Genomic DNA, 27,859 nt, shown 5'->3' with positions numbered 1-27,859 from the left:
ATGAATAATGATGGTGGTATCTGATTTCAGCACAGGCCATGCTTTTAATTTCACTCAGGCTTTCTGCCGATGTGACTTATAGATCAAGCTTCCCTGTCCATTCATGACAAAACAAAGAAAAATAAAAGCAGGGAGGTGCCAGTACAGTTTAAATTATTCATCTGTGTGGAGGTGCTTTGCAGTAACTCTGTATCTACCAGCAGCACTGGATGGTGCAGTGCTGCCTTAGACCACTGACTGTTGTAATACTGTTGTAAACGGTAAATGGGCTGCATAGACATGGTGGTTTTCTGGTTTTGTCCACGACTCAAAGTGTTTTACACTACAAGCTACATCCAACCATTCGTACATGTGAACAGGAACAATTTTGATTTTTCACATCTTTTTGATATTGTTTTGGTGGTGGGTAATGATGAGTGTAAACCCACCTCCTTTGGTGGCACACATCCATCCGTCCATCCATCCATCCATCCATCCATCCATCCATCTTCTTCCGCTTATCCAATTCAGAATTCCAATGGGGGCTGGAGCGTGTCCCAGCTGCCATAGGGCGAAAGGCTGGGTATTGACAAACAGGTTGTTTATGAAGGAAGACCCCTGAAACACTTTAATTAAAAAAGTAAGAGATTTAATATATTAAAGAATCAGAAAAAATACACACATGCATATGCGGGAACTCAGAGGAGACAGTAAGCCTGTGTGTGCTCTCTCTCTCTCTCCGAGCCTGTGTTCCTGTCTAACCATAACATTTTTATACTGACAGCCTCTTATCTAAACATGAACAATCTCTGGGCGCTACGAGTTGACCTTCGTCATTCAGTCTTGTTCAAGCTGGTTTTCATGGCCCAGATTCCTCAGCTGTGGAGTCATAAAGCACATCTTCTTCCTGATGTTTTAATTTGTCATAGAGAAATCTTGTCCAGATTAATGACAGAACATGGTGACGTTGGTGATGTTTTAACTGTACGTTCTGTGGCCGATCCTCAAGATAAGATGCACTGTAACAGAGAAGTTAGTCTAGTACTTTCTGATTAGTTGCTAATGTATCTAATGTATTATATAATTGTTTATTATTTGGTTGATCCACTGTTTATTAATTAATTTACTGGAGTTTACCTTTAAACATTTGTCCTTTATTCACTGAGTAAAAATTAATCCCTAACAGTACACCCTGGACAGGTCTGTCACACGGCCAATGCAGAGAGACAACCATTCACACTCACATTCACACCTATGGGCAATTTAGAATCACCAATTTACCTAACCTCACTAATACATGTCTTTGGACTGTGGGTGGAAGCCAGTCCCACACAGACCCATGTCTGCATGCACACCCACACACATGTACACACAAAGTTCTTATGCCCATTTCCTAGGAATTAATGTTAGTGCCTACTTATATCTCCCATCGCTCAATGTTCTCCTGAGGACCTCAATCACAGAGGTTCTCCTGAGGACCCCAAGCCATGCTCCAACACACCTGAATCAAATGATCAACTGGGTATTGAAGGACGCAGCTGCCTGATGACAAGGTGAGCATTTGAATCAAGTGTTTTGGAGCAGGGAAGCACAGAAATACCTCAAATGAGCAGCCTCAAGGACCCGAGTTTAGAGGCACTGCTTCAGCATTATTGCCCTAAGAAAAGTGGGTTAATGTTGCCTTGAGACAACAAACCAAAAAAGCGCCGTTTTATTAAATAAATGAAATCAAAATATGATTTTGAACAACCAGATATTCTTTTTCATATATATACACATTTTTAAATATAGTTATGTAAATTTAAATGTATAAAAATCATATTATTGTTAGTAGAAGCTGGCCCTGTGAATTTGGTTCCTGGAAACACTGTATACTCCTTATTTTACATATTTCTTTTGTCATTAAATAATAAATAAATAGATACAAATTTCAATGGACAGTGTAATAACCAAAATGTGGTTTGTTGCTTGAGGGTAACACCATGCCTTAGAGGGATAATTATTAGGATATATGGCCTTAAGTATTGTTTAATGTCAAATTGTTAGTATTCATCTCCACACAAAAGTACCAGAATAAGGAGGAAGTAAAGTAATTATTAAAGTAATTACTTTACTTCTAACAACCCCAATACTGAAAACAATAAAACAATGTGGTAATGCTTTGCATTTCTTTAACACCTTAATGAAAAAAAAAAATCCCACAAAACTTTAATAATGCAAAGTTAAATTAAAAAGTATTCACTACTTTTTGTGCGATTGTATTTTGCAGTATGGTGTCCACAGCACTGTGCAGCACACCATTGAGGAAACAGATCAGTATGGCATTAACCAGCGCAGTTTTAACAGCGTCACTTTAAAACACAGGCAGCTCCAAAGCTTCAACCACTGTGCGGATCGAAAATAACCAAAGGAAGGGAGCTACATAAAACCCCGTGAGTCACAGTGTCAGCGCAGATGAAAAAGCCAGCACATCAAAGCTCCTTCAAATGTTAACCCAGGATGACAGTCTCTTCCCTTCTGCTGTCAGCTGATTGGCAAAGAGGGGAAGAGACTGGTATTTATCATCCCAATCAAACATATTATACGATGAGACCGAATTTTTTAACGAATTCAAATTCTAGTTGGCCGTAGAGATCATTTGATCCGTTTGATGTTTTCTTCAGTAAGTCTTTGATATCACCGCCGATGCTGAAGATGTCAGTGATCAGCTTTACTTGTGGCCTCTGATCACAACCAGTAAGTGGAGATCTTAAATGAATTGAGTGGGGACCAATGCTGTGTGGCAGCTGAATCATATCATAACCTCAGGCGTCTTAGCTCTTAAACAGACAGAGGCGCTAAATGACTCTTCACAGGCAATCACTTTGTCACCCTCTGCTCCTGGTTGCCACACGGCTTTACATATTTCTCTCATCTCTGGGATGTTAACAGCCATCATAAATGTCAGCACTGAAGAATGAGCATCCTCCCACACTACAGTTAAAAGGAGCACATATAAAAATGTAAATGTATGTAAATTGTTGTAAATTGTTCCAGTTATCGAGGGGGAAGTCTTCACTGTATGTTATATTCATTTAACAAAGAAACTAAAGAATGCAGCGGTTTGTAAAGAATCTTTCCTCAACTCATTTTCTTTCATTTTGTTGTGTAGACACATGTCATCGTCCCGCAGCACCATTCAGATATGTAACTATAAGAAGAAACGGATTCACAAGCACACTTACTCTCAACATTTAACAGATCGGCGATTCGTGTGTAAAGCATGAAAACATGATGGGTTTGGAAAAAAAAAGCAGTTATTTATTTTCATCAAACAGGATTTAACCAAACAAACAGAATTAAGGATGAAAGTATTTCTATTGCATGTCACTCACACTCACATCACTGTATTCACCAACAATACAGATACACTGACAACATTTCATTGTTAAACAAGTGCAGTGTCAGAGAGAAACTACACCACTGTCAGTCCAAAAAAAAAAAAATCTTGAAGAATAAGACTCTCATTATTCTATATTTATCTCAACAAGTCCCATGAACAGATCAAATTCGACTTACCCCAGTTTTTCTTCTGGCTTCAGTTCCAAGTTCATTGGTTCCCACTTAAGTTTGAAATATTTCCAAACAAGTCACAGTGGCATAGTTTCCTTTTCAAAACAAGAATGGGCAACTTCATAAAACTTCAGGTTGCTGTAGTTTCTGGCAAACCTTACTGGGACTTCACTCAATACTTTGTTAGATACTTTAGTGAGCATTTCCCATAACAGGGTGATGTATGCACAGACAGTATAAAAGATGGACGTAGTCACTGCGACATCAGCTCTTGGTTAATGAAGTCCAGTTACAAAGCCTTAAATAGAGCATTTCTGCCCTTGGCATCTTGAATCCAGTTGCAATGAGGGAGAGAAGCAGCGCGTGCAATGAGCATTTCTTTGAGAAGTCCCCTCCAGCTTTTATAATGACCCTAATTTACAAAATGGGCAATTTTAATTTTTTTTTAAAAATATTATTATTATGCTCTGAAACTAGCGACTGAACCCATTAAGTCATCATATTTACCGACGTCAAGAGCAAGGGCGTTCAGGGCTATTTTCCTAAAGACTTCTAGACAACCACAAGTCATACTGAAACCAGAGGAGTCGCCCCCTGCTGGACGTTAAAAAAATGTTGGTTTAAGGCACTTTCGTATTACTGTTCTGACCTGGAAGCTATGTCCATGTTTTATCCTGTCTGTGGGTGTACATGCATACAGGACTTGTCACCTAAAGTAAAGTAAAGGCTCACTAGTGTGTTTACTTGTCACAGAGAAATATATACCGATGTTTGAATGCACAGACAATATTATTAATAGAAGCAGTTACTTGTTTTTTGACTTTTCACAGAATTTCATGACAAGAAAACTGCATCACTTCAGACCTGGCACACCAGCATTTAAAATGATCAACATTTCTGGCACAATTGAATTAATGCAAACTTTTATTTGAATATGTTAATTTGTGCTATTAGCCAAATTGCATATCGGCTTAACAATACCAACATTTGAAGGAATGTAGAGCCAGAGAACACAGAAGAAAGTCTTGCAGGTTATTAGCTATGTTGCATCACTCACTTTCATTTTTAGATGATCACAAAACAAAGCAAAAAAAAAAAAAAAAAGAAAATCAGGAACGTGAAACAATGACATCTTTTAAATACACTGAGCAAATGAAGTCATGTAAGTAAATGAGCAGACGAACGTGCTTACAGTTAGTAAGCAATTTCAAATTTATTTTGGAAAGTTTTTATTTAATCAGTTACTCTGTATTCATTGATAAGATATACAGGTGTAAACACGCCAGTATATAAATAAACTGAAAGTAAGTAAAAGTCTATTTAGATAGCACCTCTCAAGACAAATGTCACAAAGTGCTTCACAACATGACAGCAGAGCATAACGGGAAAAAAAAACAAACGCAAGTCTAAAAAGGTGTAGCTCATCAGTTAGGAGTTCAATTAGTGGAGCATCAAACATGTCCAGTTCCTGTGGCTGTGTTCACATTACAGGCATTGCTCACTTCTCATTTTTAATTCTTTCTTTTGGTGTTATCGGCTCACGTTTGAAAAATGATATAAGTCCAGCTGCAACACTCTGCATATAAATAATAATGCACATTGACCCAAAGACCAATCACTGAAAGCAATAGCTTTGAAATGAGGATAAACTTCAGAAAATAATTATTTTTAATGACCAGAGTTTGATGCATTCAGTAGAGTAACAGATCAAAGTATTGGACCAAAAGCTCAGTAATGCTTTAAAGTTGAGCAGTATGACTTCTTATTGGCTCCCTCACACATCAGTGTGTGTGAGGGAGCCAATTGGAAGTCAGCAGGCATGCCTGGTTGGAATTTTGGGTATGAATGCTCTCAAGAGACTCCACAGAAAATAATGGTATGTGTGTGCTTAAATTTGGGGGAGTGTGCAGAGCATCCAAGGATATTATGGTGGAAGTTTGCATAACTCTTTCAGCCCATGTTTTACTGAGAATTGGAATGAAAGAGCCACCATCTGTTCATACGACATCCAGTTATCTTTAATACATCCACCTGACGACAACAGAAAACATACAACAAGAAGTGAGATGTAAAATCTGTAATCTGACTATTGTGATGTGGCTGCACAGCCAGAGACTGGCTCTGAATCAGGTCTATCTAGGACCACACATACTACGATATAATAACCCAATGTCATAAAAAACACTGGCTTCCCTAAATTCTGGTGTGACCAGGCCTTCATCCTTTAAATGACAAATCAACAAACTTCTACAGAATACAGAAAAAAGTAATCAGGTTCAAATGTAAAATGGTTCTATTCCTGTTCTGTTCCTGAAAATGGTTCGACAAAACCAAAGTTGCTCACAGTGACAGTTTGCGCACGGTTTCCACAAATCATTGACACATTAGTGACTGGAGCCAATGTTACACTGCATTTCCAGAGGAAACTTTTTGAGAAGGTTCTTCTCTGGGTCTTGAGAAACATCTCATTTGCTCTGAACGTATGCAGTGTGCCACCCAGCAGAGTTCAGTCCGCACGATTGTCTGGATGTGAAAGCCACCTGTTGAGTCTTTCTAAGTAATCAAGAGTTGCACCGCAGTTACTTCTCCTCCAAGGACACTCGACGTTTCTTCACCAGAGAATGAACTCTCTGGAATCAAGAATGGGACAGACAACAATGCAAAGAACGAGATGAATAATGCACTTTGAAGATTTAGCAACTTTTGTCATTAAAATCCCATCTGTGCATTGGGGTCTCTCAGAGAGACGGTGGTGAGCGTTATAAACAGCTGCTGTTGAGCCTCTCTGCTTGGTAGAGTTTTCATTATAACCATGTTTGCCTGACACAGTCGCTCAGATTATCTTTCAGTCTTATTATTCTCATCTGTCTCTGCTTTCCATCAAATCACAATCCACCTGTCAGATCAGAGCAGATTAGCATTTCAGAAACACATTAACTGTCTGTGTGTGCAGTGAATGAGGTGACAGACAGCCACGCTGTCACAGAGTCTGCAGCACCATCGCCAGCGTTAAAAACGTCCCCGCTCACAGACATTTAGAGTGTTGGGAGACAGTGCTCCGAGCAGGCAAAATGCAGCAGGGAGGAGAAAATCTTAATAAAAGGAGCAAACAAAGCTTTTTTTTTTTTTTCTGAAATGCAAGCAAACTATAGAAAAAAGTTTAATGTTGTGGTGTGCTCAGGAGAGGAAAGAGGAGACCGAAAAGGAAAGAAAGGAGAAAATCAATCCCTACTGTATAAAAATCTCTTATCTTCAGGACTGCAGCATACCAACAGTACAAATGCAATATGTGCTTATTCATGAGTGAGCAAGACTGTTGACTTTTAAGATGCCACTTAAAAAGGACAAATTAAAAAAAAAAAAAAATCTGTTCTTGCAAAACGTGGCTGGAAAGAAATCACTCACAACAAAATGTATAAGTGGCATGCTGACAAAAGCCTGGCAGTTCATGGATGTTTGTCAGCTGAATTCCCTCTGACAATGTACAATTTTACAAGCTCACACAGGTTTCCTTTAAAGAGGGTTTCAAGGCTCCACAACCTCTAAATTGTTATTCTCCTAGAGTTTCCCACATAATAAAAAGGCATCACAAATGAACAAATGCCCGCACTTACAGAAGTACTCCTCCTGAGGGCCTGATTACGGGACAGACTTTTCCACTTCCAGTTAAGCAAACGAGCATTCATCACCCTCATAAAAATGTGCCATCAGCCAAATAACTCCAAACACCCTGATTCACTGGAATAAAGAAATCACGTTAAGTCAACACATAAAAACACAAAATACCTGCAACTTTTGAATATGACCGAGTGACAATAGCTAGAGATTGCTGTAGACATAACTTCTGACATATACATTTTTTTTAATATTCATAGTAGTGGAAACAAGGGTGTCAACACTTTTTAGGTCCAGCACTGTAGTCTGTTTGCTTCAATATATATATACACAATATACAGTAAAAGACTGTGCGCACTGTTCCTTTTTTTGCGTTCTCTATTGCGTGGGACCACTGCGCTGTGGCTCGGTGTGCAGTCTGAAGTCCTGAGGGATGATTGGACAGTCCGGTCTGCACCCTCATCTCCAAAAAACCACCATCTCATCAGGCATTCAGGCATCAGGTTAAATAATATACTCCTTTGGGTTTTCACTGGAGACATTCTGGGAGTCAGCCTGGTTGTTAAAGGGAAAATCCTGGCTGTTCTCCTGTTGGACTCCCTTCACCTGCTGGTTTCGATATGTCTCTTTTCTCCGGTAGAGGAATCTGGCTGTTATTGCCAGTCCAGTCACAACCACAAAGATAACAACAGCGATGACACCTGCAGGGCAGAGGATATTTACTGATTCACACATTCAGGATTAGACGGGCCTTTTATGTTATGTTATGTAGCCTGCACTTAAACTTATTAAACTAAGTATTTGAATCAGTGAAGTGGACATAATAACACAGCACAGAATTCAAAAGCACCACAAACTACATGCTCCAAAAATGATCATAAAGTTTTCATTATTTTTGCGGGCTGTTGCAACGCCGCCGCCCGCACTGACCCAAAGACATTTCTGTGCAGTGCAACTGTAAGTTTGCCAATAACAGTAACATGCTTAGCCTTTGGACACACACTTTCAAATGTGTTGCTTTCTGTGACAGATTGCCCTACTCATATCTTTATTGGCTTCATATTGTAAAGGAAAGAATGGGAACCAAAGGCTACACATGCTGGGGAATTATTCTACAACAACATAAAGCACTGTCTTCATAAGAAAGCTGGTAATAATTTTATGCCCCGCAGTAAAGGGCTGATACCTACAGTCCCATTTGGTTAGACAATGAGCTGAATAGAACCCATATTGTAATTCACTTGTAAATCTTTCACAGTGCTCACAGTCTCACAGCACGTTGTCTGCCCATCTCTCCTGGGTAAGTCGGCTCTTTGCCCTGCAGTCCGGTTGTTCTAATCTAACTTCAGCACACACTGAAGAGAATTTCACACATTCACACTCAGCTGAACTCCGCCGTTTGACACATTTCTTCATTCAGGGAAAGTTTAACCTAATTGGAATTCAAAAATAGAGCAGAAATCAATTTTGCACTGTACTACTTTGGTTTCAAAACTTTTGAAGATAACAGTGTGAAAGTTTCAGCAGAGGTTCAGTTAGTTCCGCTGTCCTTTGTGCAGACTATAGACACTTTTAAACCACTTGACTGTCTCACGTTTGTCCTGCTAAAACTTTACAGGAACACTTTGGGATCAATCTTCATTTCAAATTAATCTGGGCACACGGGGAGGAATAATTTAATGTAGTTTAAATGAAATATTTTGCTCAGCATATCAAACTTTGCAGAAAACCCCTTATCGCAGAAATATTGAGTCCCACACAGTTCAAGAGAAGTTCAACAGCAAAACAAGGTGAAAATGTTCCAGCATAGTGAATTATGCTTAAAGTACCTCCAATAAGAGCCGAGTCCGTCCTAATGGCATTGATCAAAGGTTGACCTGAACCTGTCGAACCAGACTGATCTACAGCAGAGAAAGAGAAAGGAGATAAAGAGGGGGGAAAAAGCCGTAAATACACACAAGTATAGATGGAAAACCGACCAAGGGTAACATTAATTAAAAGAAGAGATGGAGAGAGGTTTAATAGAAAAGCCAGGTAAGGTAGATGAATAGAAGACTGAGAGGAAGTAAACAGCTCAGACCAGAGAAACAGACAAGAAGGGCTATTTAGAGAAACAGTAACAATATCATAATTTTGAGCGGATACAGAAAACTGGACCAGGAAGACTTTTACATTCTGAAGGAATATAAAACTGAATGAAAACAAGACCAGTAACTCCCCTCTGTGGTCCTAATTAATTATGTTATCAAGCACATTGTCATTTGTCTCCCCTACAAGGTGTACACATTTAATGAGACATAATAGAGCTTTCAAAAACAGCTCCCATCAAGAAGATAGACACAAATGCACGCACACACAGAACCATGACAGAAAACAACAACAAACACACTCAGACACTGACATCGTTTTTCTTTGGTTAGCCTTCTAACCTGCTCTCGCACATTTGCCATCATGTTAAAAGGGTTAGATTAGCCTAGCTACTTAGCTATTTAGAGCAGCGAGAACAGCAGTCACATTTAAAATGAAAGGGCAAAAGTATCCTCTGAATAAGGTTTTTGGGTTTGATATATTTTTCCAGAAATATTAATGCCTGCAGTGAGCTATAGTACAGCTCCCTGGGTGATTCAAAAGTTCATACAGCAAGGCAAATATTTCCAGTGCAAGAAAATTGGGCTGTCGTTTTTTATGAAACAACATTCCAGCCATGGTACGAGGTAAGAATTCACTGCTGAGCCTCTATTGACCTCCCATCCCACCCTCTGCACATCATGCCTTCTCCAAGCTACAAAGCACACAGCAGGCTATATGACAGCTTGATTGGACCCAAAGAACCAACCCTCTGTTGGGATGATAAATTCTGGCTGGAGGATTCCTGTGTACCAAACAGTTTAACAAGAATATCTCTTAGAAATTGTGTATATATACACAACTACTTTTTAACAGCATGTGGTGTGTGTTCTTTACCAGCTAATGTAATTGTTTCAGTCAATGTAATTAACTGTCATGTCTCAAACATGTTGATACTAAGTAGCACAAAGGTCACTGACAATGCTTTTCTCCAAAAATATTCACGGCACGATGCGATATCTGCTCAAAGGGACTTTTTAAAATTGTGTTTTAAAGGCAGCAACAGCACCATGGTCTTAATCTAATACAGACAAAAAAAAGCTTGAGATTGACAGATTTCTCCAAGCTTAACCAAAGTTTGTTTGTTAGCGAAGCCAAACCCAGATTTTGGACATTTTGCACACCCATCATCCACCCCAGCTGCTGTTCTGTGAGATACATTAATATAGGTTTTTACTTCACACCAACAAATACCAAGCTACCGACCAATTATTGAAGATAATTTATTTATAAATGGTTTTGTTAATTGGTTGCTTCATTAGGCATCCGGCAGTGAGACAAATGTAGAGACTTGATGCAGTGGCCCAATTAAAGCTAAAGTAAAACTAGCAACTTGTGAAACTAGGTTTTGACACTTAAATATAAGACTAATTATTTTGTGATCAATCTAATTAGCACAAAACAACTAAATTCTTCACAGATATGTGTTTCTGACTTACTAGATCGTACAGATGAGGCTCCTCCCTTCTTACCTGACAGGTGGTGTGTGTTCTCAGCTGCATAGGGATTGGCTGAAGCCGCAGAGCCACAGTTAGACTGGACTAAAGGTCCAGTGATGATGACAGGGCTGGTGTCTGGGTGGAGAAGTGCTGCTTTCAGAGGGCTAATGGCGTTGAAGCGAACCACCGACAGACAGCCGGTAAAACCAAGGGACGCCAGCCTGGCCAGGTCTGGATCTAGGTCATCGGACTCTGGGAATGAGAAAATATCAAACTCTTAAAATGAGAAGAATCAAAAGTCTTTTTTCCCCGACATCCATGTAATTCATTTCTGAGAATTCTGTCTCGTCAGATCTGTGCTTGTATAATGGTTGGAAAGTCTTACTTTACAAATCAACCAGAAAGTCTCGCTCAAGGAGAAGCCTTGCCATGCTCGCTGTGGGTGAACTATTGTACAACTACAATGTGAGACAGAGAAATAAGCCCCGTGAACATATAACTCATCGCTACGAGTATTTGAGAAGTGCACATCTTTGCTTTTCTTGGTAACAGTTTAGTGAGAAGGATGACACAGTGCCACAAAGAAAAGTGCATCTGTTTTTGGCACTCGGTTAGCTTTAACTTGTATGTTTAATCTGTAGTTTTACCATTTACCAGCATGTCACAGTGGACAGGCCTTCCTGTTTTGTCTTATTTCCAGACTTCGTCTTCATCTTAATTCGGTTTTAGCACTGGCTTTAGAATTAGCATACAGATCTCCTTCTTTATTGATGTTCTCATCTGAATGTTATTGATAAAGAAAATAACTGTATTTCCCAAATGTAAGCCAATCCCTTTACGGTAAAAAAAAAAAAAAAAAGCCACGTGTCTAATAAAAAAACAGCTTCAAAAATATAAAAGACATGGTTTCCAGCAGAGTTTTATCAAATCAAGGTACTTTAAAAATAAACTTTTTCAGTCCCTTCTGGTTTTTGATCGTTTAATCTTTTAGAAGCTTTCTCTCTATCTCCTCGTGATCTGTAAAGTAAAACATGACAAACGCTGACAGGCTCATTGATCCTGCGTCACATTCCCATGTTATCAGACTGGGACAATAGTGGTAGCTCACTGGCTGTAAAAAGGACACACATAACCTCACACACACACACTGTCAATACAACACACAGCTTTAAAGTCTGCATCCATCATTCCACGAGACACGTGCAGTCTCTCCAGCTCTATCTGTTCATTTTATTGACTTAAATCCCTCCATCATTCACCTCTGCTCCTTCACAGCAGTGTAAACAGCAGCTGTGAAAGCCCACATTAATGCTGGAAGCAGCTGCATCAGTATCTGTTCAGATGACTGAGAGGTGACTGCGGTTTTACCAGCACACATCTGCATGTTGATGAGAGCAGCAGGAGACACTGCAGCAGCCTGTAAGCTCCTCTGATACACTACATTCCCTCTCTGCCCCCACTTTGCTTCTGTGTACTCCTTCCGGGTCCATTAGTTTGGCTGATGGATGACAGGGTTCGAGGGGAGTGACAGAAAATCCACTTTCCTGCTGCCTTTTGGATCCTGATCTGGCTCCCTGCCTCTTCTGGTTTGACAGAGGGGAGGACCGGTCACGTGCTGACATGACAGGGTTAAAACCCACTGTGCTACACTGAGCAGTTTTACAGCATACAGAAAAAACAAAGGATCTCGAGGGAATTTGGATTAGCTGCGCAATTAGATGGTGTGAGCGCATGGCTTCCATTACATGTGGATTTACATGTTGTTTTCAACCTTTACAGATTTTGCTACAGTTTTTTTCAGTTAAGATTTATACTGGCACGCACATTCTAAAACAAACTGGACTTGTGCAAAATTATACATTTTCTTATGATCATCATCATGAAGGTGAAAGGCATTTCATATGACTGACTCATGTTTCACTATTAATTGCAGCACGCTACCTTTTAAACCGGCAGCATGCTGCTGTGACTCCGAGTCTTATCAGAGAGCTGTGACCACAGCCTGCAGCCTTTCAGCACCTGTTATTAACAGCTTATATCTCAGCCTGTCTTTGATGGAGCTGCTCAGGGAGAACATGAATAAGTCATGACGGAGGCAATCTCTCTCTCACCCCAACACTGTTGCAGGTTCCAGTCCAGGAGTACGCACAGGAGATCAATGAAGATGCGGTTTAACCCTCCCAGAGAGGGGGAGCATCTTTCCCCCCCTCCAGGTGTAAAAATCTGTGCATGTGTAAAGGAAACACAGTTCTGCTTTGACCTCACCTGCCAGTGATGGTGAACCTTTGCAGAGACCACATTTGAAGAAAGGTCTTCATCTATTTTTTAAATAACTACATGTACACACTGTGATAACGCTGATGAGTTATACTATAAATACATTTTAAAGCTATGTTCTTGGAGGTTGTTACATTTGTACAGACATTTGTTGTTGTATAGATTATAGTGTGTTGCCTGAACCATGTGTTTTCAAGTCTGCAGTGCTGTATTGTTTTATGCATACACTGTTATACAGAGAAGGTGCTCTGAATATTTAGCCGAGCCTTGTTGATGGAAACGGGAGGAACAAAATGATGGAAGTGCAATGCGATTCATATTAATGGCAACAAAAAATGCCAACTACTTTGCGCAAAGTGACCGCAAGTATGAATTAAACAAAGTTTCATTAAAAAATGAACACCATATTCTTCATAGAGCTAGCCTTTACTTATCCTTCTCACCAGCATATGCTTGTACCGGGACCAGACGGCCCATATCTGTAATTAAAATGCAATGAGTACCAATTTGTGAATGTCAAAGAGTGTGGCACATTCAACAAAGAGGCTGTCGAATACTACCGTGATTTGCATAAATGCAGCATTGTTGTGTTTCGTTTCATTTGCATTGAATTTGGTGGGTTTCAATAACATCAGGGTCACTAAAAGGGTCACTAATTGAAACATGGTGTAATCCTGGATACGTTACTGCAAAGGCAGGTTTCTGTGGCCTGATTTTTGAACTGCTGGCTGTTATTTGCTGAGGGAAATTTATCAACCTATCACAACACCTGCATTCATTTTAGATATTACTTATTAAACTTTTTTATGATATTATGAATAACGAGCTCTTTGTGTTCTGTACTTTCTATTTACTGAACTAAGTTGTACATCATGTCTGTGTAGATTCTCAGTCTCAGTCATCCAGTAGTCACAGTAGTCTCTGGAGCTTGAAAAAAGGCAACTGGACTTCTTTTTGTTTCTTGAAGACGTTTCACCTCTCATCCAAAAGGCTTCTTCAGTTCTCAACCAAATGGTGTTTTCTCTTGTAAGACAGAACTGTCCTAAATTTAAAAGATTGTAATAAGGCTGTTATTAACTGTCTGCTTTATAATTTCAATTGTATTTTCAAATCTCACTATAAAGAGGGACTAGGGACAAGTCATTGATTTTTTTAATGTACTAGTGCATCTCAAAGAATGTAAGTATTGTGGGAAAGGGTTTTTTTTTCATAATTTAAGTCAATAAGATGAACTTTCATACTCTGTGTGGACACCTACACATTACACCTGCAGGAGCTACTTGGGCACGGAAACCCACAAAGCTCCTGGCGCACTGTTTTTGTGCTGATGTTAATGCCAGAGGAGGTTTGAGACTCTGCAGTTACTGAGTCAGCAGAGTGATGGTGACTTTTACGCCAACCCTCTGCTGGGTTCTTACTTTGTTGCTGAGTTACTTCCAGTTGATTTTAGGTGCTTGACTTTATACACCTGTAGCAATGTGACTGAAAACACCTGAATTCAAAGGTTAAGAGGCATGGCCCAATATTTTTGTCTATAATGCATATTATCTATAGGTATTATTAGACTACATTATTTTTTAGTGTGTTACAAAAAAGCAGCTGGGAACTTGAGTGTACATTGGTTTTAATAATCCCCATAAGTGCACTGCTAAAAAATAGGCTATACATAAATAAATAAAATTATTTGGAATGCATCTTCTGTCATGAGTAAATAATTCAATGAACCTGTCTGTTTTAGACACTGAATAAGTGCAAGCATCTCAGCCACATCAGACTTTATCTTCAATAATGCTTATGCAGTGGTTCCCAAACTTCTCCTGTGGTGCCTTGATTTTATCACCCCCAGCATGAGCACACTAATACCACATCGTTTGCTTAAAAACTCATAGATTTCTTTTTTGAAACATTGACTATTATGCAGTCAAACAACTCAGGGATCCAATTCAATTCAGCTTTATTTATATAGCACCAAAATCACAACAACTGTCACCTCAAGCTGCTTTATATTGTAAGGTACAGACTCTACAATAACACAGAACAGCCTCACATTCTACTTTTAAATACCCTCAGTATACACTGATTCATCAGAGCAGCAGTTTGGTGTATGGCCCCAAACTTATCACTCCTCACAAATATAAAACTGGGGAGTGTGTTACAGGTCAGGGTGTTGGTCCAGTTATTACTGTCATCCTCGTTAACCTGCTCTCTCACTTCTCTGTTTTGTCCCCAGTGCTGATTGGTTGCTGATGGATCGCAGCATGATATAAACCCAGAGAAGGCGGAGCCTGGGTGATCGGCAACTGGAGTTCCATCACTCTCCTACTTCTCCTACCAGATCTCCATCAGCATCGCCCATCTGCTGCTCATAAAGCTCTGTTTGTTGTATGCAGTTTGTGAGGGAGTTACCGGCATGACTGTGGTTTTTTTTATTAGTTTAGTTAATGAATTAGTTTAGGGGGAAGCCTGACTCCGATGGCCCGTTGTGTGGTTGGTTCACAACCGGGGCTCCCCTCTCTTCCAATTCTGTTTGTCTGTTTTGAGTAAGCATGTTTTCATCATTAAAAGCTTGTTGAGCGGCAGCTGCTTGTGGCGTTTTACATGATGGGTTCCTTTTGAGCCATTAGGTTAGGGACCCTACTTGATAAGTAAGTAAGAGCCTATGGCTGGATGCTGGGGTGGTGGAGGTGTTGAAGTAGCAGGCGATGGCATCGACATGCCAAAACGAGAAGTGTATTTACTGTGTAACGTGAAGAGAGTGACGCACGTTAAAGCTTAACTTGTCTATTTGAAATAATACAGTCTATGACATTAATTAAAAAGATTTAAGTGCAAACACAACAGGTAAAGACAAGTGAGTCATACCTACAGTCATGATATTTCAGAATTAATAAATACATGCACTTTTCTTAAGCTTGCCTTAGTGGCAGATTTCCCCATAATTGACAAACATTAAAATTAAACATATTTCCCATGTATTTTTATTTTTATTTTAGGTAGTTTTGAAAACAAAAAAAACCCCTGTTTTAGTTTTAATTAACTATAATCACCTCACTCAGAGGCGCTGCATTTATGTAGAGTAATTGTATGATCTTATGAAACAGTAGCCATCTAAACCAAAAATCACATGTTAAAGTTGATATCCAGTTTGACATCAGTTCCTGGAGCAGCTATATGAGAAGTTCCAGGTTAAAGTTGTGATTAAAGACATTTTTCTATTTTGCCTTAGTCTTCTTTTTTTTTTTTTTCCTTCAAATAATCTGAATAATGAGGCTTGCTGAGAACAGCTAAAGCTACATTTATTTCTTTAAGTTTTCCAAAGCTGAGTGTGAAATGAGGCCAAACACCCCAGAGCTGTTATCCAAATGAGTGTGAGTCTGAGTGCTCTTTGACTAAAAGGGCTTCTTCTCTCTTTTTACAGGCTCCTCACTTACCGTGCACTCTGCCCAACACCAGCGACTTGACGGCGTTGAATTCCCCGTCGGATGTCAGATTGAAGTCTTCTCTGGCATTTTCATCAATCTGAAGGAAAAGATTTAGTTCCAGAATTTAAGTGGAACGTTTTATTTTAATTTTGGCGACTTCTAGCGGTAGATATGGCAAGAAAAAAAAACGTCTCACAGAGTCTCCAAGATAGAAATGGTTCATCTAGAGGAACTTTCAATGTGCTTCGGATTTTACCTATATTTGTTATAAATAGTTGTTAAAATATCCCCAGACAAAGCCGCCACCTTACACCTCTACTGTATGCTGCTAATGCTACAGCAATTCAATATGATGGAAACTGATAAGCTGAGATGTGCCTCATAGCCTCACAACACAGTGAATCATGACGCTACACCCACGCCAGACAAGGTCACCTTGTAATTTATCTCACAGTTGATAATTATACAGGCATTCAGGCTGCTGCCTCCTGGTTAGATAAAATTTACCTCATACATCATCTGAGGCTCTTGTTAACAAGATAGGAGATTCAGGAGATCCAGATACGATGAAGATGCTTCATATTTCATCTGTGGCTGTTTTAATGGGCGGTTTGTCCGCGCTGTCCTGCTGTAGCTGCATCCAACTGCTGTGGGTTGAAACTAAACTGCTGACTAGGATTCCTCACAGATTTCCTAATACTGTAGTGCAGTACGCACAAGAACTGCTCGTGTGTGTGTGTGTGTGTGTGTGCATGTGTGTGTTATTACCCTTGAGATAAGCACCTCATTTGCAAACGTGAACAAAAAAGTTTATCTTAAGTAGCTTCACACCTCGTCTCCTCTGTCTGCACATGCAAACAGCACATCGTCGACGTACCAGCAGCAGGTTTTTACAACACAGCAGTGCATGAAATTGCATTATTTATGGAATCATTTTAGCAAGTGAATCAAATTGCATGACTGTTAAATCCGATTTGGGTCATCAAAATTATGATACTGTATTTTCACCAATCATTTACTGTAAAATAATAAAGATAACAATGCAATCATGACATCTTTAGAAAATAAAAATAATCCAACTTTGTTTATTGTGTTTGTAGTCCCTTTCTTTGCACATAAATTAGACTCAAAATGAGAGTGACTGCATTTAACTGCATGAAAGTTTAAAAAAAGACCAGACAATTTATATCATCAGCTGTGCGTTATTGACATAAACACCCCAAATGGAGATATATTTGTTGAGTCATAATTATGTGTGATGAATGACTGAAAAACATCCTCCTGAGTACAGGGGCTATTCAGGATGCATTTCTTTTCCAGAAATGGCCAACAAGCACAAAAATCTTCATAACAGTCCCTTAAAGTTAGAAATTCCAGATGAAAGATGACAAATGTTAAAGAATCGTGGCAATATTTTATGGTTGTGGTCCCAAAATGACGGTATTATAGAGATTGCACAGCAAGAGAAGTTCAGCGGTGGCTGTTCAGCATATCTATCTTGCAACGTGACTGCTGTGACAGCTATGAGCCACATCAACTAACTATTCTGGAAATGCAGAATAAAATGACTCACTGATCAATGTGTGGTGCAAAGACTAAATTCTTGTTCAGTTGTGGCAGCAGAGGCCTGTTTGTATGATGTGTTTTCTGGTGCACCCAAGTGTATAAGATCCATGTTGCTGAAATTTCAGTTTGTAGACTTCTGACTGGGTTATGAAGTGAAGGTTGCACACAGTATGTGCAACCAAAAGAAAAAAGAAAAAGAGAAAAATAAAGGTGAAGTTTTCTGTGTTTCTCCTTTTTCTGTGTGGAAAGTGAGATGCTGTAAATGCCAAAGGTTTCTAATGTGAATGGGTTGCTGCTACAGTAGTGGCTAGTCATCAACATAATTCACATTAACTATGCAAATGGAATATATCTGTCCTGCAAAGATGTTTTTTTGTAAAAAAAAAAAAAATAAAACAACAACTTCGCAGCTGCTTTAAATGAAACACCGGATGTTTCTTTGTTTTTTTTAGATAGCCTAAGACCTTTGGATGCATAGAGTCTGCTGGATTTCTATGTAGTTTGCTGATGTGCAAACTGCAACAATGTTATGAGCTGATGAGGTGGTTTTACCTGGACAGACACAGAGTCCGTCAGTCTCCTGATGGCAACCGTGTGCAGCTGTCCGTTGGCCACACTCTTCACGCTGCTCTTTAACACTTCAGCATCTCTGCTACTGTCCAGCTTGTATCTCACCTCCAGCTTATCTTCACACACAACAGAAACACACACAAACACTCATCAAGCCACTCTCTGAAAGGAGCAACAACACTCAGGACTACACTTTCGCAAAGAAGGATTTCAGCTTAAACCATCTGCATTAGGCAGATTTTTCTTACCCTGGAAATTCGGCCTTGCTACGTTGTGCAGTCCTCGCCAGCAGGGCACACATACACTTAATCCTTCATAAATATCTCAATGCTTTAAACAAGTTGTTGTTCCATTAATTGAGATTTCCATATTAAGGAGATAAGTTCTAATTCCTCATCAATAACAGAACTAATCTAAGTCAAGCGTATTAATTGGAGATTTAACAAAAAAGTGAAGATTAAAGATTGTTTTTGAAAAGTAAAGTTTTTTCCCAAATGTGCAATATTTCCATAAATAAAAGTGAATAAATCACATCACAAGGTCACAATTACAACTCAATATCTTTTTTGAGGTGCTGTGGAAATAAAGGAAATATCAGAGACCCCCAGGTACCTGCCACCGCTCTATTAACAATAAATGTGTTCTTTAAAAAAAAGAAAAGGAGCCTTAAGTGAAGCAGCAGTACTTGGACTGAGGGGGTTTAACTGCAGCCAAGGATAAAAAGAAATGAGCCATCTTAGGGCAAACAAGAGAAAGCTCTCAGGGATTTAATTGGACGCTTCATTTTAAGAGCATTTACCTGACGACTCCACGGTCAGCAGCAAACCTTAATGCCCTGCTGTCCATCAGCATTCTCTGAGTCATTAACACCAGAAAAAAAATTCCATTTACAACTAATCTAGCAGCAAAGTGCCAATTTTATTAGACTCCTGGATGCTGAAAATGTAATTTTCAACTCAAAGTGCCTCGTACCACTCTTAAAAGTCAAACTCACAACATAATTATTTCACATAGAAGTTAAGAAAACACTTCAGCATGTTTTCGGCTTTTCCATTCAGAAGTGCGCTGACCTGCCACCCTTTATCGGCCCACCTAATCCTTATTCCTGCAGTGTCACTCATCAGGTCTCAGAGATAAGTTGAGAAAATGCTTTCTTCTTAACTTAAGACAAAACCTAATAGCTGGAAAAGCTGGACGTACAGAAAAATGGTAAAGGCTGACGAGGCGAATCCAGAGAGAGGAGTGATCTGACAGATTCTGATGACACAGAGGAAGAAAGGAGGTCAAAATCAGGAGAGGATGTCAGGAATGGGAGAGAGAACAAAAGGAGAGGAGAAGAGAGGTAAAATGAGATGAGCATCAAGGAGAAGCAAAAAAAACAAAAAACTAGAGAAAGTTTAGGGAGAAAGATGACGAGTGGCAAAAAAGAAACTTTCTGAGATTTGAGAACTTGAAAATTGTGAAAACTAAAAGTACAGTAATCAGGGGTAAGACTGATCATTTGAATCACAGACGAAGGAAACCAAAAGACAGGGGGAGATGAGACCATTAAAAGGGAAACAACTCCTTCCAAAAAAAAAAATGTCCCTCGTACCATGCCTGTTGATAAGCAGAGCCAGGTATTCTCTGTAGTAGGAGCTGACATAGAGCAGCAGAGCTGGACTCTGGTTCGTCCTGAAGCTCAGGGAGACGTTCTCTCCTCTGAGCGTCAGGTCGGAGTAGATGGAGGATGGCAGAGCGCTGCTGTTCCTGCTCAGCTCGTAGGGCTCCTTGAAGGTGTACATGACTGAAGTTCCAGACTTGAAGCTGGCTGACACCTCTGACAGACAGAAGAAGAGGAAATATGTGAACATTCAGAGTGCTGTTCAAACGTTTAAAATTTGATCATTTACTGCTGATGATTGGTGTATATCTCGGTGTTGTGAACATCAATTGTATGACCTTCTATGACCTTATGAAAAAGTCACCATCAATGAGTTAAAAACTACCATTGCATAAGTTAGCATCATTCAGAGGCATCAAAGGACACTGGAACTCAATCTGATTCCCCCATTCTTCTAAACGGAGGGTGGGGGGGCACCGGGGGTGGGGTGGGAGGGGGGCACTGAGGCATTCTCTCTCCTGTGTGTTCTGGGTCCCCTGAGTCTCCTCCCATTTGGGCATGCCTGAGCATCTCACCTATGAGGCATCCTGGAGGCAACTCAGATGCCTAAACCACCTCAGCTGGCTTCTTTCGGTGTGGAGGCGCAGCGGCTCTATTCTGAGTCCCTTCCAAATGAGTGAGCTTTTCACACCATCTCTAAGGAAGAGCCTAGACACCTTATGGAGGAAGTTCTTTTCTGCGGCTTGTTTCCACAATATCATTCTTTAAGCCACTATACTCCCAGCTCGTGGTCATAGGCGAGGTTAGGAACATAGACCAACTGGTAAATTGACAGCTTCACTTTCACTCTCAGCTATCCGTTAACCACAAGGGACCTGCACAGCATCGACATCCCTGCAGATGCTGCACCAGTCAGTCTACTGCTGCCTTCTTTCCTGACTCGTGAACGTGACCCTGAGGTGCTTGAAAAGCTGGCATGTTCTCATTTTAGCCATACAGTGCGTGTTTGAAGCGATTTAGAATAGCAGCAGGAAGTAGTTAGATTTTGGTGTCTAGGCTTCAAGCTCATCACTCCCCACAAATTCATAAAACTTGGGGAGTGATAAGTAAATTATTTCCAAGAATCTACAGGTGGATGTGGGAGGGTGGAGGGGTTGATACAGCAAGCAACACTGTATGTGTGCAGCGACAATGACACGAGGAAGGCATGAGAAATTTTACATCAGGTTTGATATCCATGTGTGTTACATGTTATACTGTATGTGAGTGAGGCATGTTACATCTGCATGATGCAGTGCAGCTCAAGTTCCCTCCTGAACTAGCTGACACATTTGAGACCCTCCATATTTAGTTTACCAGTTTACCAAACTTCTCCAAAATTTCAGTTATCAAAATTGCCATGAATTAATCTTCAGCTGAATGCTCGAGTATTAGCAAGAATCTGAGAACTCCACTTCCTGAGTTTTTAGCCTGCATGAAAACAATTCTACTTTGAAAACTGTAAGTGTTAGCTCTGCTTTCAATAATGCTAGGGTAAACAAATTATTTCTGAGGCGCAGAACAATAAATATATACAAAATGATCCCCACGGAGTTTTCTAACTTTAATTAACTTCAAATGAAGGCTGTGGCGTAGGAAGGATTTTTCATGTCTTATTACTTAGAAAGACAAAACTTTATAATTACAGAAATTAGTCTTTAGAATATCTTGGTTTCATTTTCCAACCACAGAGAGATTAACTTTTAATATATCAGAGTGTGTCGCTATGACTCACAAAGAAAAACAAAGCGCATCAGCAGGATGTAGGAGATCAGTAGATATCAGTGTTCAGTGGGTGAAGGGCTAAAAAAGGAGAGATGGCTGAACTCAGTTATCGAACTAATGGAGAACACAAAGGTCAACGTGATGACGCACTGTTAGTGACTTTAACATCAAAAACAAATGACAAAAATAGACCTGAACCATATCAAACAGTCACTAGCTACATCGAACCACTAATGCCACACGGCTGCTGAGTACTTCTTGATGATTATTGAGTAGCATACAAGCAGAAAAACGCTTTTAGTAAAATACAGGTTCTTAACCTTCAGGCAGCAGTTATAACTTATAAGTGCTTCAGCAGTATTTCTACTTTCAATCTATAAGCTTGAGGAACTCCACCTCTCTCTATTAGAAATGACTCTAAAAGACAAATTTTGTATGTAGAAAGAGACAATTAGGACGGATCTCCACAGTGAGGACTCTTCTTGGTGAAATAAACTAAACTACATACCTTTAACCTTGGTGTGTGGATTGTATGAGGCAGCTACGCTGAGGGAAGGGATGGATATATGATGTGACACTCTGCAGCATGCTGTAGAGAGTTTAGACAGCTCCTCTAGAAAGAGGTCAAAGCAGGTGGCACCGCTGAAGTAAAACTCCACCCAAACTCTGTCTTCTGAATATCAAATGCTTTGCGATCTCCAAAATTGGTACTTTTCTCTTTCAAACAGAACTATGGTTGGCTGTTTTTATTACTGCTACTCAAAGAGGGGCTTATTTCATGTTTTCACAGTGCCTATATTCTGCTCTTCCAACCTTCAGAAGAACCGGGTGCCTTAAGACCGCTGTTTGGTTTCTTTACCCGTGTTCTTTGAGCCAGTCAAAAGCAGCTAACTAATAGGTCTGAAAATGTCTCAGAATAAAAAGATTCTGGCTAATATAAAAATCAAGGAATGTGCATCCCACCATGCACAATGAAAAACATATGCACCAGAAGAGCCATGCATGGGCATCTGGACAAATGTTAGATATTTAGTCAAAATGTTGGCAATAATACAACTGTTTTTAACATTTAAAGAACATGGGATGCTTGTCTTTGGGACTTTTATTAAAGTATTGAAGTGCTCTCCTATTTACTTCCTATCTGCAGGTCTAGCATTCTGGCACAGCGATCAACCATGTTGCAACAAATGATCTTCAGAACAACTGGCCGTCTGTTTTCTTCTGTCTGCAGGCAGAGATCGCACATAACCACAGGACTATCCAGCAAGCTGATTGGCTTGATGGTGGTTTGAATCCAGGCAGAATTAAAGAAGAGTTTGGGATCTGAAAAGTTAGCCTGTTAAATCTCAGATAAAGGGACAGGTTTTTTTTTTCTCCATATATTCATCTATAAAGTTTAGAGGATAAAACTACATTACGGACAAGTAACCTTGCATTAACCAAGAGCTCATATGATCAGTATTTTTATATTAACAATGAAGCAAATTATAATAATGTGAAGGGAAGCTTGTAAAGTTTGCAGGCATTTATTATAAACTGCAGGATTAAGCTTTGAGGATAATTATTTTGGTTATGCTTTACTTGTTCTCTACTCATTCAGTCTTAGTGTTGCTCATTGATCAACTGTTGTCCAGAATTATCTGACTTGACTCTTGGAAATCAAAAGAGAGCTAAAAGCAGAGCGAATACAGGCCTGCTATTCATTAGCTGGCCAGAAACATGATTTCAAGTGAATCAACTTTATAGGGTTAATGTCTGGGCCAAATGCAGAAAGTGTGAAGCAGACTGAATTAACAAAAAAAGCGATTTTTTTTTAAATTTATGGCTGATGAAGAAGCAGTTCAAACAGAGTTCAGAACAAAGGTCAGAATACAAGAAAGAAAATCCAACGAATCAACAATGCAGAAAAACACACCAGGAGGCCTGACAGGCAGAACACAGTATGATGTGACACAGGACAGAAGGAAGACTGACACTATATGCACTACTCAAAAAAGTAAAGGAAGACTTTGAAAATACATGAGATCCCAACAGGAAAAAAATCATGCTTGATATCTATACTGATTTGGACTGGGTAAGGTGTTAGGAACTAAAGGATGTCAGATGAACCGAAGCATAATGTCCCAGAGGTGTTCTGTTGGATTTAGGTCAGGTGACTGTGGGGGACAGTCAATCGTATCAATTCCTTCATCCTCCAGGAACTGCCTGCATACTCTTGCCACATGAGGCCGGACATGCTCTCCCTGCTCCGTGCCCTTGAGACTGTGCTGGCAGACACAGCAAACCTTCTGGCAATGGCATGTATTGATATGCCATCCTGGAGGAATTGGACAACCTGTGCAACCTCTGTAAAGTCCAGGTATGGTCTCATTCTACCAGCAGTGACCTGTCTCCCCTGTGTGTGTTTTTGTCTCTATGTTTGTATGTCTTGGATGGGTGTTCTGTTAACTGTAATTTCCCCATTGTGGGACTAATACAGGTATTGGTAACTTTGACCCTAGTCAAATGCAAAACTAGTGAAGAAACAGTCAACCCAGGGGTGGTGGCAACAGTTTTTCTAACAAAGAAGCTTGTGCAGTCAAGTTCTCAGGCCACATAACCCCCCCCCCCCCCCATGTGTGTTCCTGTGTGTGTTCACCTGTTTGGCAGAAGACTCCAACATGTGCTGACAGGCTGCAGTCACACTGGAAGCCATTGGCTCTCTCCACACAGCGTCCCTGGTTCTGGCAGAGCGAGCCGTAGCTGCTGCAGTGACCCGGGCAGCCAGGCTGAACCCCTGGTGTGATCTTCGCCCTCTCCTCCAGGTCCAGAGTGACGCCATTCAGCTGCAGAGAGCGGATACAGCCCCGGAAGCCCTTCTGCCTGGATGCTGTGCCTCCTGATAACAAGAAAAGAGTGCATGGCATTAGCATTGCATTAATATTTTAAACATTACTGAACTAAACCCAGAGTCTCCAAAACAAAGAGGAGACAAATTTCCCTGTGCTTAGCTAATGATCTACTACAGCATGACGACATGCAGTCTTTGTTTCAGCCCTTCTCTCACTTCTTTATGTGTTGACAGCTTCTCTTGTCATCTACAGCAGATCCACATGTCGCCTGTGCTTCCCCGGAAGCTCCAAACTGTCAAAACAGTTTTTATGAAATGACTCGATGATAAAACAGCAACGAGGCAACAAACTGTAGGTGGGAAACAGTTTGGGGGACGTAACTTTTTATCATCCATCTGTCTGACAGTCTAACGGGACATTACACAAGCTTACTTCAGTACTTTAGAAGTTCAAACCTTGTTTTCAACATTATGCATTCTCTCTGACATCTTACATGGTCACCTATTGTTCACATAGCTGAAATAAGACAACCCCTGTTTTCTGCATAGATGACAGAGTGAATCTTTTACCTTGCTCAAGGCACTAACTCAGCAGCTTTTTACTCTCAGAGTTTGAAGGAGACAACTTCCTGTTGTTCAGCAGCAGCTTTTCACACCAGTAAGTCGCTGATCTCTAGACCCTCCTCTGGGCCTCCGGTCTTTGTTCTGATTCAACTGCCGTAAATTATTAAACCAGGAAAGCAACACATGATCCGAAACTTGTTTCTGACACAACATAATAGTCATTTTAATCCTTGCACACTCTCCTGGAAATAATTGTTCTTGATTTAAATGTCTATAATTAAGAAGAGACTGTCATCCTTTCAGCTGTTACTCTTTAAATAATCACTCAAAGAGGTCAGACACTTACCGACTTCACTTGCATAACAATGCAACCCTGCAGTGGTCAGACTTCAAGTGTAGTCATACGTTAATCAGTGTTATAATCACAGCTATTGTACCACAGTTTTCTGCATAGTGATTCAAATTAATACAATATGAAAACACTTTTATTAAAAACTGTAAATGTTACCAAACCCACAAATTGTAAAATGAAAACATTTCACAGATACAAAATTCCTTTTGAAGCTTTGACTAGAAACTAGATCATCAGGATATTGGAGTCACATATTAAAAGCTGCCACCTGGACATCCTGACAAAAACAACATGTTTGACCCTAAATGAGCGATGTTGTTCAGGCAATTTTGTGATTGCCATGTGAATACTTTCTTCTCAGATTATGATTATATTGTATTAAAGAGTTTCACATGTAAAAAATGGTAGTTTAGACCCATGCTGGGAATTATATTATACATTACACCATGTGAGTGGAGGACATGGCACAATAAATCACAAATTAAATTTTCATACAATCATGTGTTGTTATTAAGATGATTCCTTAAAAGTTACACATTTTCATCCTGGACTCCACAAGAACCACAGTTAGCAGCAATAACTTAAGTCATCATTTTCTGTATGACTTTATCATTCTGTCACATTGTTGTGGAGGAAATCTGGCCCACTCTTTAGATGTAGACACACTTGCTGATGATCAGTTAATTAAGTGCATTTCATCAGCAGCGCCTGGCTCTTCTCACCCTCTGAATTTCTAGGAAAGCAGTAAGCTGTATTGACATAGAATAGAACAGAATGCCTTTATTGTCATTGTACAGAATGTACAATGAGATTGGAGCAAAATGTCATGTTTGTAGTTCATCTGAGGTTGTATTTGCAAGTACCACATAAGTACCAGATTACTGAGACAGAGAGCTTCATGGAATGGGTTTCTATGACTGAGCAGTTGCATCCAAGCCTCACATCACCAAACGCAATGCAAGTGTCAGATGCAGTGGTGTAAAGCACACCGCCACTGGATTCTAGAGCAGTGACCTCACATATGCACTTCTGGAAGAATGGTCAAAAATTCCCATAACCACTCCTAAAACTCGTGGAAAGCCTTCCCAGAAGAGCTGAAGCTGTTATAGCTGCAAAGGGTGGGCTAATGTCACATTAAACAGTATGGATTAAAAATGGGATGTCACTCAAGTTCACGTGCGTGTGAAGGGAGACGAGGGAACAGTTTGGGCAATATTGTGTATTTATATATAAGTGAAAGTGAAGTCAATTTTTAAAGAACTAAAATGAACTAAAATGACAATCTCAAGCTGTGACTGACATTAATGCATTAAAATTACAACTCACAGGTGGCCTATTATACAGCAGTGATTTCAAATTCCCAAGAGGACACAAGTTTGGCAATTTTAAATAAAGTTTTAAAAGGTTCCAGAAACAAAGTCCTTTTACCAAACATTAATCAGAGCTCTGGGAGATATTCACAAAGTTTAGAATTTTATTTATTTATTTTTCCAGTTATGACAATCAGTTTTAATTATTTCAGCTTCATTTATCAGGAATATTTTATCTTTTATGGTTTCCTATGGCTCTGAGTACTACAGTCTACAGAGCTTCAGTCTTTGTTTGTTTGAAGAGATGAAGCCAGAAACAGAATGCTTCACAACAATGTTTGATGGCAAAACAGAATGTCATAGTTCAAAGTAAATTAATTGTAAATTCAGATTTATTAAAAAACTGATCCAGTCAGTGAAAAGTGAATTTTTGTCCATGCACAAAAAACAGTTGAATTCTCACAAAGTGCACATTGAGAGTCATCGTTCTCTGCTATTCTTGATTTTTATATATCTTTTTTTCAAGAAATCCTTTGACACAGTTGCTCGAATTTCAGACTGAACATTTAAACGCGACCTTTGTCATGTCTATCTCTAAGCTGAGCTTTAAGCGCTCCACTCAGCTTTGTCACATCAGGAGCCCCAGATGTCTGAAATATCTTATTCCACTTCTGTCAGGCGGCCAAAAGAAAAGCTTTAGTACCACTAGAAATTTTTTAAATGGCACTGCGTGAGTGTAAAAGAGGTGACTGTAGTGGTGAGCAGAAAGGCATCCCTGAGGACCACCACCTCTGATCAAAGCAATAAAACAGCAGCAAGGAGAGGTTATTAGAGAACAAACCCTCCTACCAGGGAGGCCATCGGAGCAGTGAGGGTTCTCAGCAAACAT

At 39.8% G+C, this 27,859-nt stretch overlaps 1 protein-coding gene across 1 annotated transcript; it reads right to left on the bottom strand.

Annotated features, from left to right (window-relative positions):
* Nucleotides 1-7,580: 7,580 nt before the first annotated feature.
* Nucleotides 7,581-27,859, bottom strand: LOC115795622 (contactin-associated protein-like 4). Its single transcript, XM_030751612.1, has 8 exons — nt 27,820-27,859; nt 24,553-24,792; nt 20,142-20,366; nt 18,530-18,663; nt 16,421-16,508; nt 10,746-10,964; nt 8,976-9,047; nt 7,581-7,847 (listed from the first exon to the last, which is right to left on the bottom strand). Exons 1-8 carry the CDS (start codon nt 27,857-27,859, stop codon nt 7,651-7,653), a joined length of 1,215 nt encoding a protein of 404 aa, XP_030607472.1. The 3' UTR covers nt 7,581-7,650.

Source organism: Archocentrus centrarchus, chromosome 17 (assembly GCF_007364275.1).
Source record: "Archocentrus centrarchus isolate MPI-CPG fArcCen1 chromosome 17, fArcCen1, whole genome shotgun sequence".
In the NCBI taxonomy this organism is placed as follows: Eukaryota; Metazoa; Chordata; class Actinopteri; order Cichliformes; family Cichlidae; genus Archocentrus; species Archocentrus centrarchus.
This window is presented reverse-complemented; position numbering and strand designations above follow the sequence as displayed.

Coding starts and splice junctions, on each gene's coding strand:
- LOC115795622 (XM_030751612.1), bottom strand. CDS start 27,859: ATGTTTGCTGAGAACCCTCACTGCTCCGATGGCCTCCCTG. Junction 24,793..27,819: donor CTGCTCCGATGGCCTCCCTG/GTAGGAGGGTTT, acceptor TCTTGTTATCAG/GAGGCACAGCATCCAGGCAG. Junction 20,367..24,552: donor TGGAGTCTTCTGCCAAACAG/GTGAACACACAC, acceptor TCTGTCTGTCAG/AGGTGTCAGCCAGCTTCAAG.